Raw genomic sequence first — 16,213 nt, forward strand, 5'->3', positions numbered from 1 at the left:
ACGGGATGATGCTGTCTGGTCATTCTGTAAATAGAACAGCAGCAGAGATGGTCTTATTAGGAGATACGAGGGTCTGTGGCTCTAGCATTGGTGAAGGCGTAATGGCCAACTTTGATCACATGTGCCTCGATCACATTACAGCCTTGATGTCACAGAATTTCTGTGAGAGGTGTGAAAGTGTCAATCATGGTTTGCAGATACCAAAGAAATGAAGGAGAAGTGCCATGAGAAGTGAAGCCAAAAGAAAAAAAAAAAAACTTCCTCTGGTCTCCTTCCCTGGATTTCAGAGGTGCCAGATCAAATTACGAACTAAGCCTTGCATGTACTATAGGCCTACCTGATATATATCCAACTGAAACAATATTGCATTGAGTTGAATCACAAGCTTATGGATCGAAATCAAATCAAAATTTGTTCTGTTATCAAATGTTTTGACAATCACAATACACTTTTTGTGATGTTTTTATTTTATTTTATTTTTTTTATTTTTTTTATTCATTTACAAACAAATAATAGATTGACGAGGCCAAAGATTGAGATTTAGATTTACCCAAGCTCTACTTTAAAGCCAGCAAAAAAATATCATACATCATCACAATTGCCGTTAGAAGCTCCGGTTGTCATAAAAACATTCAGTGTCCTGAAACGCATGCTTAGGCTGCCTGAAATACAAGCTTTTTCAACACTATTGGACCATAAGAAATAACTTTGATGGGACAGTTCATGTTAGATTTTGTTGCTGGTGTGAAATATGTGAGTGTGGAAAGCAGTTTGAGATTTCAGGAATAGGACTTGGGCTGCGTTTCAAATCGCATATCGTTGTAGGAACTACATTTGTTTTGAAACTTGCTTCACAACTGTTAAAAAAGACAGTTCTATATAGTATGAATGTGTGTAATATAAATAAAATTCGTACATGCTACTTCTGCCATGTTGTCACTGTCATGTGACCTACAGCATCAGTTGTGTCACTTCACTGCCGATCACAACTCCTCTCCTGTGGCCTCATGGGATATTGCCGACTAGATGCCCAATTCAGAATCTGAACGGAAGTTGTAGGTCATTCGGGGTTTTTGCCTACTGTTTTATGAACACTATGAATTCGGGCATACTAGGTTCATATACTGATAAAAGGGGCGGAGCAAGAACACATCAAGGAATTTGAACTGTACTTAGCTAGATGTGGACTTTGGATTGGAACAATACTTGGGCAGCAACGGATCACGGATGGCGGTTCACAAGCCCTCAAGAACACAAGTACAGACAAGACTGCATATTGAGAAATTGCTGTTGAACATTTATGTTCACAAAACAACTTATGAGACAACTTTCAAGGAAGAAGGACAAGGTAAAAATAAAATATCTATTTTTCATGTTTTTTACACAATACTTTGCCCCCTTTAAGTTACTTTACTACTTTATGCTGTAAGAAAAAGTAAATTTCCTATCAGGTAAATTACCACACTGGCAGTATTAAGTGATGCCACCATAACTGGGTAAATTTACATTGCTCAGTGTTCACCAGTGTTCACCAAAGTCAACTTTCCTCAGTTAATAAAGTTTCAATATTGGTTAACTTTATTAGTGGAAAGTTAATATTGAACTTTTAGGTACGAAGGACTCAAATTCCCAAAATTAAGACTTGAACCCAAAGTAAACCATAACAGTATGTTATTAATCATCGGTAAACAATAAAACATGGCAAGTCATAATTGCTTTATTATAGTTAAATCTTACAAATATTTCACAAAAACATTAGTGATTTGTTTAAAAATCTCTTAGATATGCAGTATTCTGTGAAATTGTGTACAATCACAAAATGGAACAATCAGTTTCACTTTCTGACATGTCATGTAACAGCTTTTATGTGCCCTTTGGGACTCAGGACAGATGACACACGTGAAGACAATCAGGTTCTTTTATTGCTTTATAACTCAGGTTTGCTCTTAATGCATATAAGATTGATTTTATCAGTTTGTTGTTAGTTAATTAGTGTCCTAAATGTTTTTCAAATTTTAGTCAGAGCCAATTTCTTTGCCATGACTTAATATTTAATATTACAAGAATATTACTGTAAAGAGACAGTAGAGCAACATTTCACAATGCACAGCTGGTTCAGCACACAATAATGAGTGTCTGACAGAGAATTACATAACGCAGACAGATTGTATTAATAACAAAAGCAGCCTTTGGGACTGTGTGCCTGTAGCCTGTAGTGTAGTGCCTGTAGTCCAAAGTAATATAACATTTAATTAATAGGCCTATTTTGCTGTATCCAATAAGGAGATGGATGGCCTCAGGAAAGAAGCTTTAAATGTATAATCATTAAATGTAACACAGACCTTTTACACAGTTACTCAGGGTCAAGCAGGTTGTGTTTCCCCTCTTTTTCTCTCGCTGCCAGAAGACGGTATCAATAAAACCAATACAGAGTGCCTTCCAGAGTCAGCAGCCATCTGTACTTCATTAGAAACTTTGAGGAGAGCAGTCTCAGTAGAATGCATCTCTCTAAAACCGGCAATATTGATATTGATAAAGACAACTTTGGGGTTTCTCTTATTCGGATTTACAAGATCAGAAAAATACATAGATCTGGCCTGCTTCATCATTTCGTTAAGTGATAAAATCAGCTCCTTTAAATGCAGTCTTCCAAGTTAGTGGATTTCCACAAGTGCTCTACCTTGCGACATGTTCTCCTGAAGGAAGCAATCTCCTCATTTAACCAGGGACAAGGATTTTTAGGAGAAGTCGTTTTGTGCTTTACAGGGGCCACTATGTCCAGAACAGACTGACATTAAAATTATTAACAAGGAGTGCTGCATCATTACAATCCTCAATGAACTTGGGCTGGAACAATCCTGAAAAATGTTCAACAACAGTTTGATTTATAATACGCATTTTGGGACACCACTTTATGAGCATTACAAGACACATTAAAATATACACAGCAATGGTCAGGCACATGAACATCAACAACATTCAGGCAGTTTATGTCTAGGCCAATGGAGAAAAGGTCTAAAGTGTGGCCTTTTTTGTGTGTAGGACCAGAAACATGTTGCTTTAAATTAAAAGAGTCTGTGAGTGTTAAAAACTCAGACGCTACATTACAAGTAAAAGCAATGTTCTGCTGCTGAATCCTGGCCCCTCTGTGCCCATTCCTGTATTCAGCCCTGTTGATGTCAGGCCCTTCCCAAAGGAAGGACAAAGGAAGAGTGTTAATTAAGTCAAATTATTTATTTATTTTATATAGGATAGACTGATTTTATGAAATCAAATTTTGTTATTTTTATTTTATTTTATTTTTAATGTTACTCCATTTTCCTTAAATCATCCTGGCGACCCTCTGATGTGGACCCAGGTTTTGAAAACCTGTGGTCTACATTTAGGCTACCCCAGTTTATAAGATCCATTTTGTACAGTGTGATTTGTAATGACCTTATTGGATTTCCGAAATCACACAGTCTTTAGCAGGCATAATTAGCAGATAAATAAGAGAGGAGAAACAGGTGTAAACCAATAAGCGCTCGCGGTGATTGTGATGGCAAACAGCTGAGCATGAGCGCACGTGCAGAGTGAGGAATTAAAACAAGACAGGAAAGAATGAGAGATCAAACCCGGCTCATGACCGGCATGGGGTTTAAATAACTTACATGGTAGTCAGGTGTTCTAAAAAAAAAAAGATACCATGTGATTTACTAGAAATCAGACTATGTTTTTTGTAAACTGCAAATCCTGTTAGACTGGATCTAAACCTATATTTGCATTGCTTACAAGAAGAGTTCATGTCTGTTTAGTTTTGACTTGATACTCAAACATCACATTTAGATAATGAACACAAGCTAAATATTAAGTATGTTATACTCTAAAGAGAAATCAAATAATGTTATGTACACATGCTCATGCACACCTAAAATTATGAAAATTAATTTACACTATATTTTTCATTCAGGAAAATGAACAGCGTGTAGCATAAAGGAGCATCTCCAAACTTGAAGAGCACATTGACTGTCTGACTCTGTTGATCCATTGCTCAGCAGTATGGGTAAGAAAACCAAAAATATGTAAGGAATAATTGACGACAGGCCGTTGAATTATTAGAAAAATAATGCACACCCGAGGTGGTAATGCGGTCACGACGCGAAGCGGAGTGGCCGTTACACCTCGGGTGTGCATTATTTTTCTAATAATTCAACGGCCTGAAGTCAATTATTCCGCTTATACTACAGTTACCACACCTCGAAACATTGTTCAGATTATGTATTTCAAGACGTTTGTAAAGTCTCTGTCATTAAAACGCTCTTGTATGTAGGACTAATTTCTTACGCATCTAATCCCATGCCTCCGTTGCTAATTCCAAAACGTCATTTTAGAGTTAGTAACGGAGGTTTGAGCCACTGATAGCAGACTAATGCTGGGCACACACGACTAGCTGACACATTCTCTGACTGTTTTCATTGCAGCATATTTTAAACACCGACTTTGAACACATCTGAACGCGCTGAACACGCGTTTGGGCATGATCAGTCATCAAATTACATTCATAACCGGCCTTAAAGTGTGTCCTCGGCTTTATGCAGTAATCAATGCAGTTATTAGAGAGATATGTAAGGAATAATGAGACAGAAAAGCATGTGCGTCAATATTATTATTTATTTATTAATTCAATTCGTTTTAATTAATTCGTTCATTCTTTTTTTTTTCTATTATTGACAGATGACAGACTAGCCAAATAAATGAAACACAAAGCCCTTTTAACAAGTAGGCCTATCAATAATTATTTATTTGTTAAATTATCTGCAATAAAAATCCGTGCTGCAGGACTATCCATTTATTTAGCCTATATTCAGTTTAATTTTCTATTGATTATATAGGACTATATACTTTATTTATTAAAATTAAAATTAAACTGCATGTTTCCATTGATTGTGAAGCTAGACATTGAAAATTGCAGATCAAGCGCATGGGGCTAAATGCTTTTTCTTGTTATGAATTGTATCCTATTTTCCGTTATTACAGTTAACTACGCGAAGTGATATGGAACTGTAATGCGGTCAAGACCTGCCTGGAACTACTTTAGCCGTGCGTTTCCCTGAAAATAATGCACACCTTAGAACGTTCGTCAACCAATCAGATTCAAGCATTCAACGGCCCTGTAGTATAAATGATTATTCACATTACTGAATGAGATTTGTTGAGATTTTTTGAATCTGAGAATTGGCTCTTCTGTTTATTCTAGATCACAATCTGACAATTGTGTTATTTGGAAACTCTGCAGCAGTCCAGTTTCAACATGACAATATTCTACTTGGAGAAATACAAGCAGATATTGGAAATGTAGAAATATCCTGGATCGTTCCTTTGCAGATGAAGATATCAGGACGTCGTGTCTCAGTGATCAACATGATTGGCTTACATGAGACTGCACTTGACCTGGATCCCCTCACTAGCCAACTAGTGAATGAAAATAAAATAATCTCCTTCATCTTTGTTGTGCGACTGGGTCAGCTAACAGATGCTGATAAGATGGGTATTGAGTGGCTTCAGAGGGTATTTGGTGACCGAGTTCTTCAGTTTGTGATGATTCTCTTCACCTATGAGAGCGAAGAAGAGTCTGACTCTATAATAGACGATCTGAAGAAAAACTCTGCTCTGGAGCGGCTGCTGAAGAAATGCGGTGGAAGATATCATACCTGCAGCAAGAACATGACCAAACAGTCAGAGATGAGAGACCTGATGAGCAGAGCTGAGCATCTGTTTATTGAGAATAACCAGCAGTGCTACACTAGAGAGATGTACAACACTGCGTTAAGAAAGAGAGATGATGTGCAAGACAGGACATGTCAAAGTGGTAAGAACACAGATTTGGTTTCATTGACGTTATGTTGGTTTTCTGTTTATTTGTCCCTGACTCTAACACTTCTATTCATGATTGATTCAAAAGCTAAATGCAGCTTTTAATGAAATAAAAACAAAGAGAATCAAAAACAAAGAAAACCAAAAACTTACAAAATCAATTAACAGACTTGACCAGACAAACATGTTGCACAGTGAAAAGGCTTTAAAAACACAAAGGAACTAATTAAACAGAAAACACTTGGAGATAATTAAACCAAAAAAGGCTACAACAAAAAAGATACTGCTCAAATATGTTTGTGTTATGTTTTGTTAAATTGAGACTAGGGCTGGGCGATATATCACATGACATTGTTATGCGCATCTCGTCAGTAAAGCCGGTTCCTTGATTAGTAGTAAATCGCCATCACCTGCTTTCAGATGGAGCGGCATTTACTACACAGAGCCGTAGTTCACTGACAAGCTAAGCCATATCGCATTAATTATCGCAGGCGATACGTCCGTGATAATTAATGCGATATGGCTCAGCTTGTCAGTAAACTACGTCTCTGTGTAATAAATGCCGCTCCATCTGAAAGCAGGTGATGGCGATTTGCTACTAATCAAGGAACCGGCTTTACTGACGAGATGCGCATAACAATGTCATGCGATATATCGCCTATAAGTCTAACTTAATGTTACGCTGTGTAGTTCGGTCACTTGCAGGAGGCAGGAATCAAGATTTATTTTAATACACCAAAATGCAGGACTTCACAGTAGAAAGCACTACACAACAACTTTACACGACTAATACCGGAACAAAGACTAACTCAAGCTGAGGGCTTATATACACTGCAGACAAAGAGATAAACTATCTAGATAATTATTTGAAACACACCTGAACAGAACTAACAAAATCTATTAGAAACCATAGAAACAAACAGGGAGAGAACAGAGGAGAACTAATTAACAGCCTGGAAGATTAACAAAGAAACTCAAACACGAACATAACAGAGAAACAGATCAAAAAACAAACTCAAAAAGTGACCCCTAAATTACACTACTATTTTTTTTTAAGTTCAAAATTATTTACATGAGATTAAGAAAACTGTAGTCATATCAGTCGGATTTCAATCGGATTTGCTTTAACTTTAACAAAAATGTTAGCTCTTTTTTAATATTTCTGTCACCTTTTCTGTTCTGTCACAAGATCAAACCACAATTATTGAAAAGAGTATGGACTACACCTCGACAACAGAGACAAGAGAGAGACGTGGGGTAAGTGTTGAGTAAAAAAATAGAACAGGAGCAGGGAGTTAGAAAGAAACCATAGCCCAAGAATAGATTAGTCATCAAGATAAATGTCAAAGAAATTAAACCAAACACCTTGTAATCACTGTTGACTTTGCTTACATGATGAATTATCATAAACAGTAGGCCACTAATTGTCACTTTTGCAATGACTTTCAAAAGAAAAATAGAGCCATTTGAGTTTTTGTCCCATACAAGACAGTAGTTTTTGGTGGGTTTATATTTCATTTGATCATTTATTTTTATGTTGCCAATTTATTATTTTTGGGATGCTGATGTATAATATTAAAATTAAGATTTTTGTAAGGATTTATACCAAACAAAAAATGTTTTCTTGAATCTGTAGAATATGATATGTGGGCAGGACATCTCTGCAGCACAACAATAATGTCAAATGGTATGCATTATTGTTTCTGATTTCTATAATAAACTCACCTCTGCTGCAATCCTTTCACGGTAGATTTGTCCTCTGTCACTGGCCCGCTGCTGGATTTGTAAATCGGGTTGGTCCGGTCCGAGATCCTTTATCCTTTTTTTTTCTTCCAGCAAACGCCTTGTGAAAGGGGTTTTTTGTAAGTCAATGACAGAATTTGATTTAACTGCTGCCATTATCTCTACGAAAGTGATCAGCTTAACAAGATTTTGGTGGAGTCGAAGTGACGGTGTCGCCTGCGCACTCGCAGAAGTGGCCAAATGTGTAACGTTGAATGACAGGTGACCAGAACCAATCAGATTGGATCAAATAACATGTATCCAATTCTGATTCGCCAGGGACGCAGCAACCTGCGTCCAGAGGAGAATCCTTAAGGGCCCTATCTTGCACTCAGCGCAATTGACTTTGTACACCAACGCATGTATCATTCCTATTTTGCACCCGCGCACAGCGGACTTTTCCCTCCACAGACGCACGTCGGTAAACTAGGAAATGCATTTGTGCTCCCGGGGGCGGTTCAGCGAAAAGAGGAGGCGTGTTCCGGCACAAACGTTCCCTGGTGCTATTTTGCAGGTTTAGAAAACAATTCCGCCACTGACTAGGAAAAACCTAGTCTAAAGTCAGTGGCGCGTTGCGCATGTTATTTATATGCTATTTTAAGGGCGCATGCTGGCCATAATCAATGTAGCGTGTGCACAACGCGCATGTACTTTGCTTCTTTCATCTACACACAGATGCAGCAGTTTTCATTTTTAGAAAACCATACATTATTACAAGGAAAAATATTAACACACGAGGGAAATCATTGTTGTGTCCATGAAGATGTGGAAAAATAGGCATAAATCTAGCTTACACATTTACCCAAATTTGTATACGCCTGTTTAACCGAAGCTAATTTGGGTGGGTTTCTCCATCCCCATACAATGTCACTTCTCTGTCTTTTACGGCCCTGACGAGAACGTCGGTCTCCTCAGCTGTGAACCGCTCCTGGCGTGCGCCTGGCAAATCCGCCATTATAATAGCAATCCGCCATGGGACAAGCGTGCCTGCTCTTAAAGGGAATGTGAGATGACGCTCTGATTGGTTTATTTCACATTACGCCCAAACCACACCTATGAATAATGAAGCTACTTCAGACCAACCCATTTTAGATTTGCGTCGGGCACAAGAGTCATTTTTCCCGCCGGTATAATAACAACAGCGCCCAAGATCTGCCCACAAAGTTACTTGCGTTTCACGCTTGATACTTGCGTTTTGGATCGTTAAAATAGGGCCCTAAGAAACCAATTAGAGACCAGCTTCAGGTCACATGCTGCCCGAAATATCTGAGTTTTAGGACTCAGATAGACATCCATTTGTCCGGCATCCCTCGCCAATTAAACCGCATGAAACATATTGAAAAACATAGAAAATAGTTAACCGATTAAAGCCAGTTTTTATCAAATGTTACTACCAGCCGGCACATCGTATGAGTAAACTATTTTATTTCGATTTAATTTTTATATCATTTTTGTATACATGTATATTTCTGGAATTTTTATGGGGGGGCGGCGCCCCAACACCCCCTATTGACAAGCCGCCCCTGCATCTCGCAAGTTATTTTGGCAAAAACAACATGTAACTAAATTCAAGGTTATTTTGGCTAGAGGTGGGTTACTCATAGCCAGACTATATCGGGTCTATAGTTAACCTAGATGGTGAAATGACGGCTATTACTTGATGGGAAAGGTTCATCTTTATTTCAGTTAATTGTAAATTGTTTTAAGCTAACTGCCTTGTGCTGTATATTTTTCAGGGAGAGAAGCGATCAATAGATGGTGCAAGATTGGATGAAAAAGGAAACGGAAGGGGGGATGAAGTAAAGCATCTATTTCATAGGCTTCATCCTGATAAAAGGCACCCCTTTAAACTAAGAGCTGCAGATGTTCTTCAACTAACTAAATATTCATTACAGTCCTATGAGCCTTGTTCTGAGGAGAACCTCATTCAGACTTTCCTACAAAAACTACTGATGATGAACTACAGAGCAAGATACATTAAAACTATTGATAAGCAGCATGTCAGACAACAAATAAACAATGATTTATCTGAAGATGAGGGTGATGTCGATATATTCAGTGAAACATCTCTGTTTCCTGAAGAAACCAACAGAAAAGATGCTATTCACCCGATGGATGTCCAGATGGCAGTGTTTCATCATGCTGATGGTTTCCTGAAGCAGTTGATGGTGACTAAACTGTCTCAGTGTCAGTATGCTCTGCCTCTGCTTTTTCCTGATCCATTCACACAAGAGATTGAGTTTCCTCTCTGGACATTCAAACAAATCAACAAGAGCTGGAAAATGAGGAACATGCACAATGAAATCATCAGTAAAATCCAGCCAGTCTGGAAGGCAGAAACACCTATGGTGTCTTTCTTCAAGTTTGGCTCATTGTCCTTATCCAAATCTCAGCTGATGAACAGTCTGATTAATGAGAAACACAACACGTTCTTCCACAGGAACTGCACAGGCAGCAGCAACACCAGAGTACTGATGGATGGAGTGGTGGAGATCGCCTGGTACTGCCCTTCTGGGAAAGACACCGATAAATTTAATCAATGTGTTGCGTTCTGTAACCTTCACGGTGATGCAGGAGCCAACGAGAAACAGCTGCAGATCCTCACTGAAATGTCCTCAGTCAATGTTGTTATCCTACCACGACTTGACAAGAATGACAAGAGTGGAGTACAGATCCAAAAGCTGTACAAGGACAGAAAGCCACTCATTTGTCTTTGTACTAAGGATGAATATAGTGTAACTAAAATAAGGAAAGGGAAATACAAAATTGGACTTAATAACAGAAATCAATCAGATGTATCTGAAGAACTCATTCAAACAATAAATAAATTTCTCTCATCCTCATCGTCAGAACCATTTTTTATTTTCAGACTTGAAGATGTGTCCAAACACTCAGGTATCAGAGTAGATGAGGATCATGACAATGACTGCAGAAGAGGGAAAGAAGCAGCCCAGCAGTTGATGGGTTTACTGGAGAATAAAGATCTGACAGAAATCAAAGAATTATTTCTGCCCTGTCAGGGGAAACTGTGGCATCAGTGGTGTGAAAAAAACAAAGAACTACATCGATCTCAGGGGAATGAAATAGACGTGGAAATAAAACAGAAACAAGAAATGAAGAAAATCCGTGAACAGCAGCATGTGCAGAACATTGGTGACTTCATGAAGTTATTTATTACAGAAATGAATTCACAATCTCCAAATGAGAAGACTTTTTTTCTGAAATGGCTCGCAATCCTCCTGGATGAATATACCTCAGCTGACCTTTCTGCTCTACATTATAAGTATAATGAGAAATGGTCAAAAGTCAGAGCTGAGCAACAGATGACCAATGAACATGCTGAACTTGATAGGATATCAAAAGAGCTTCAAGCTGCAACCTTTGGCTTGGAGCACATCCTGAGAGAGATCGGTCAGATCTATGAATCATGTCAATCAGTGAATAAGAACAAGGAAGGACTACCATGTAATTTCTCTTCTCTCCCGAGTCTTGCCGCAGACATGATGATCTCTGGATTTCCTCTGGAGCTGATGGATGGAGATGCTGCTCATGTTCCTGTGGTCTGGGTTACTGCTGTTCTACATGAACTCATCAAGAAACTGGGAGACAAGAGAGTCTTTGTGCTGTCAGTTTTAGGGATTCAGAGCTCAGGGAAATCCACTATGCTGAACGCCATGTTTGGACTGCAGTTTGCCGTCAGCGCTGGCAGGTGCACCAGAGGAGCTTTCATGCAGCTGATCAGAGTGTCAGAGGAGATGAAGATGAAAGAAAAGCTGAAGTTTGACTATATTCTGGTTGTTGATACTGAGGGGCTTCGTGCTCTAGAACTGTCTGGAAGGTCAACAAGACATCAGGACAATGAAATGGCCACATTTGTTGTTGGTCTTGGTAATATGACACTGATCAATATCTTTGGAGAAAGCCCATCAGAGCTGCAGGACATTCTTCAGATAGTTGTTCAGGCCTTCATGAGGATGAAGAAGGTCAAACTGAATCCCAGCTGTATGTTTGTGCATCAGAACGTTTCAGACATCACAGCTGGAGAGAAGAACATGGAGGGAAGGAGACGGCTGCAGGAGACGCTGGATGAGATGACTAAACTCGCTGCTAAAGACGAAGTCTGTGATGCAGAATGTTTCAATGATATCATCACGTTTGATATACAGAAGGATGTGAAATATTTTGCACAACTCTGGGAAGGCAGCCCACCAATGGCACCACCAAACCCATCATACTGTGAAAACATCCAAGAGCTGAAGACAGCGTTTTTTGGCCATGCCTCAAAATCAGATGGTTTAGAGCTGACACAACTAAAAGTTCGTATTAATGATCTCTGGGAGGCTTTATTGAATGAACGATTTGTATTCAGCTTCAAAAATGCTCTAGAAATCGCAACATACCGTAAACTGGAGACAGAATACAGCAAGTGGTCTTGGAGTCTTCGTAGAACCATGCTGGAAATAGAGAACAAACTCTACAACAGCATAGAAAATGAAACCATTGATGAGGTGTCAGAAAGTGATCTTCACGGAAAACTAAAAGTGAAAAGTGAAGAAGTAGAAAAATCTATGTCAGAATTCTTTGAGAAAGACAAAGATAAAGATATACTGATACAGTGGAAAGCATCATTTGACATCAAAATCAAAGAGCTTCAGGAAAACATTGTGAGAGAAACAAAGAGGAAATTAAATGAGATTCTTCAGCAGCGAGGTATGAAGAAAAAGATTGATGCTCAGAGGACACGTTATGAAAATACTCTCTTGGAAAAGAGCAAAGAACTTGCAATAAAACTCAAAGACAAAGCCAATGATGAAACAATCCTGAAAAAAGAGTTTGGAAAGTTTTGGAAAGAGTGTGTCAAGAACATTACCACAGAAACTCCTCCCATCAAAAACATTGATGTATTAAAAGACATGAAACAATTCCTCAGTAACTATAAAAGTGTCCCTGTAAACGCCTGGAAGAAGAGCAGGGATGTTTTCACTGTGAAGCGTTATTCAGATTATATACAGTTAAAGAAATCCAGTAGAATTAAAGGAAATGCTACAACTGCCTTTAGATCAGCTAAACAGAAGTTTGAAACCCAAATTAGAACCCTAGTCAATGAGATTGCTGAGCAAGCAGACAAAACAATCATGTCGTATAACATTGCAAAGATGGGCTACAACAAAACCTACATTCAAGAACTCGCAGATTATATCAAAGCCAGAGTAGAAGATTATGAGCAAGGCTCCAGGGACTTTGTGTTTACAAAGGAATTTTACATGGATTTGGTCATTTCCATCTCTAAGAGAGAAAACAAGTTAATCACTGACCAGCACAGAAAGTTCAGGGAAGCCAACGATCCTGTTTTCTACTTTGAAAAGAAGAGCAAAGAGTACTACAGTATTTTCCAGAAATACTGTCAAGGTGCAACATCAGCTGCCATTTTAGGTGAGATCATCTGTCAGAAACTGAAAGAGCCCATTCAAAAGAGTGTCTACAAAGACATTGCCGGAGATTTGACTAATGAAATTAAAACAAACTGTGAATCGCTAAATGGAAACAGATCTAAACTAGAGAAACACATCCTCAAAACACTGGCAGGAGAGGAGGATTTTCACAAATACATTACCTACATTTACAGCCCCAAAGATCACTTCAAGAGTTTCATCAAAGATGAAGTCAATCGGTACATAACTGATAACTTCAGAGTCAGTGTTCGGCCCAAGATGAAGGAGAACATTAAAATCCTGCAGCAGAAGATCATGGCAGCGGCTCACAGAGCAACTGCACTGGTTAACACGACCAGAGGAGATGTTCAGAAGTGGCTGAATCACTTCACACTGCAGCTCTCAGATGTGCTGATATTCTCTGTAAAGGACCTCAGTGGAGTGAGTCATGATGGTGTTGATGATTTCAATCTTCTAGAAGATGTGATAAGTGAAGAACTTGGTTCAGTGTTATCTGAAATACAACATAAATTCAGCAAAGAGACATTTCCAGAAAATCTGGAACACAAGGACAGACCAGATGAGATTCTGATTGATCATCTCAGTCAGTGCTGCTGGGTTCAGTGTCCGTTCTGTGCAGCCACTTGCACCAACACTGTAGAAAACCATACTGGAGATCACAGCGTTCCTTTCCATCGAGTGGATGGACTCACTGGATGTTGTTATGAGGGAACAGAGTGTCTCAGTGCAGATTTTTGCACAACATTAGTGAGAACTGGTAAAATGTTCTATACAGGTCAGTGGATTCCATGTAGAGAATACAGAATTGCAGGAAATGTTTATGCAGAGTGGAGCATCACCCCTGACTTCTCTGAGCTGCCATACTGGAAGTGGTTTGTGTGCAGATTTCAGAAAGATCTGGAAGAATACTTTGAGAAAACATTCCACAGTTGGGATGACATTTCATACGGATGGAGCCAATACTCAAAAGAGCAAGCTATCGAGAGTTTGGATGATTACATGTAATGACAAATGAAAATGAGTCATGTGTAGGTCTCTAATTCATTGACCACAGTTTGAAATGAGTTTCTGAAATGTAGTTTTTTTCTGTCTAGAATCTTCTGGGGTTTTTCTTCCTATAAATTACATTCAATATGACACTTACAGCAGAAAGTAGTTTAGAAATAATTAAGCTATTATCAAAGATTAAACAAAAAATATGAATGTTTGTTAATTAATAAGAGATTAAAGGTTTTGTATTTTATGAGTGAATAAAATATAGGTGGGTGACTGTATCTAATACTGTGTTCTCGTATTTAGAATATGGAAACTTCCTCAGGAAATTGATCAATATTTAAGCTGTACTGAGTATAACAGAAGCTAAGAACATTATTGATTATTGGTAACAAAACTAAAATAATAACAGTTCATGTCTGCAGTGTGCACTGGGACATTTGAAGAGTTCAATGACTTGATGATGACCATCAGTGTATCTTCACTGAGAATTGTTCTAGAATGTAATTTGTTCACTGTTGTAATATTCATTTATATGTGCAAATTAAAATAAATAAAATTAAATGATTTAATCAATAGTATTATTTAACTGATTTTTACACAATGTAGAAAATGTGTTGATTTGATGACTCTTATCGTGAAATTAGACTTACACCATTTATCTTGATTATGATTTCACTTTTCTAACTTTAGTTAGTGTGTAATGTTGCTGTTTGAGCATAAACAATATCTGCAAAGTTACAACACTCAAAGTTCAAAGCAAAGGAAGAAATTAGATTTTAAAGAAATATTTTATTTAGGGATACAACAAACGGCTGGTAGGGACTACACGACATTCCTCCCGGGTTAGTGACATCACTAACCCTAAAATTTACATAAGAGACCAAATAACCAAATGATATAAGGAACTTTTTAGAAATCACAGTGTATCGTTTGTGTACAGTGAACAGCAAATTGTTTGTTTACAAAATTCAGCATGTTAGGGCTGGGCCAATGTTACGACCGCTAGGGGTCGGCCATAACAGGAAAAGGAGTCTCACTACCAGAGATAAATATATTTTAAAAAAATATGTTTATTTCCAAAGGGGTTTAGCGTCAGGGGCAGACAAACTTTTGTTTAACCTCTACAATTCCTTAAAAAAAAAAGAAAACATAAAACTTAAAACTTAAACTTGCATACCTCCTTAAACCAAAAACAATGTGAAAAGTAAAATGTAAACAAAATAAAGTGACGTCAAAACCCCTATACCTCCCTTAATTTGTCAAAAATATATACAAAAATATTTACGGGATATAAATGTGCAAGTACGTAGCAAACAATGCAAAACAGAATCCAATACTGTAGTCAAACGGGCGTGGGTCAGTTAACAAGGATAAACAGAGGTTCAAAATCACAAATCACAATCTCAAATAAACACTCACAATTTCTCTGATACGACACTCTAGATGATGATGATGATGATGATGCAAAACAATAGCGAAGTGGTTACGATCAACACTTCGTAACCAATGCAATGTCCACCTCCCTCAATGTCTGCGTTCTCTTAACCTCCCAATCTCTATCTTTATCGTTATCTCTGTTCCACTTCTATGTAAAAGCATTTATTTATTTATTTTCAAATTCTCTGAGAATGTTTCTAGATTCATGTAAAGCGGCCATGACAGTTGCAGTCCATTAACTGTTGGACGTTCACAGTGATATAACAGTATCTAGTGTGAAGGTGATTTCCATGCATTAAAACACTTGTCAATCTCTAGGACATTAATGCAGACAAAGCAATGCTGCTGTTTCCACTTGAGGTTTAGACAACTGTGAGAACTGAGATACATAAACACATAAAGGCATTGGAAAATTCACAGTTGCACCTCAACTCTAGACAAAGGTGACAGACTCTGTTTATCACTGGTTGTGAATGACCAAACTGGAACATGTTTCTGGTTTTGGTTTGTGCTTCAGTTGAGTTTAACCACATGTGTAGCCTGTATCTTTTTTTTTATTCTGAAAACAAGAAGTCATAAAAAATATAATAATAATACATTATTATTATAAAAATGGTCCATTACTCATGCCATTTTTAAAGAACAACTTTATTTTTTTCCATTTAATTTATTATTCACTATAATCACATGTC

General features: G+C 37.9%; 1 protein-coding gene across 1 annotated transcript; it reads left to right on the top strand.

Annotated features, from left to right (window-relative positions):
• The first annotated feature begins 5,241 nt into the window (after positions 1 to 5,241).
• LOC311085066 (interferon-induced very large GTPase 1-like) lies at positions 5,242 to 14,168 on the top strand. The gene is made up of 3 exons (XM_084117475.1): positions 5,242 to 5,848; positions 7,043 to 7,110; positions 9,372 to 14,168. The coding sequence occupies exons 1-3, from the start codon at positions 5,365 to 5,367 to the stop codon at positions 14,091 to 14,093; spliced, it is 5,274 nt and encodes a 1,757-aa protein (XP_083973601.1). The 5' UTR covers positions 5,242 to 5,364; the 3' UTR covers positions 14,094 to 14,168.
• The last annotated feature ends 2,045 nt before the right edge of the window (positions 14,169 to 16,213 follow it).

This window comes from Abramis brama (assembly GCF_963993115.1).
Source record: "Abramis brama genome assembly, chromosome: 6".
Lineage (NCBI taxonomy): Eukaryota > Metazoa > Chordata > Actinopteri > Cypriniformes > Leuciscidae > Abramis > Abramis brama.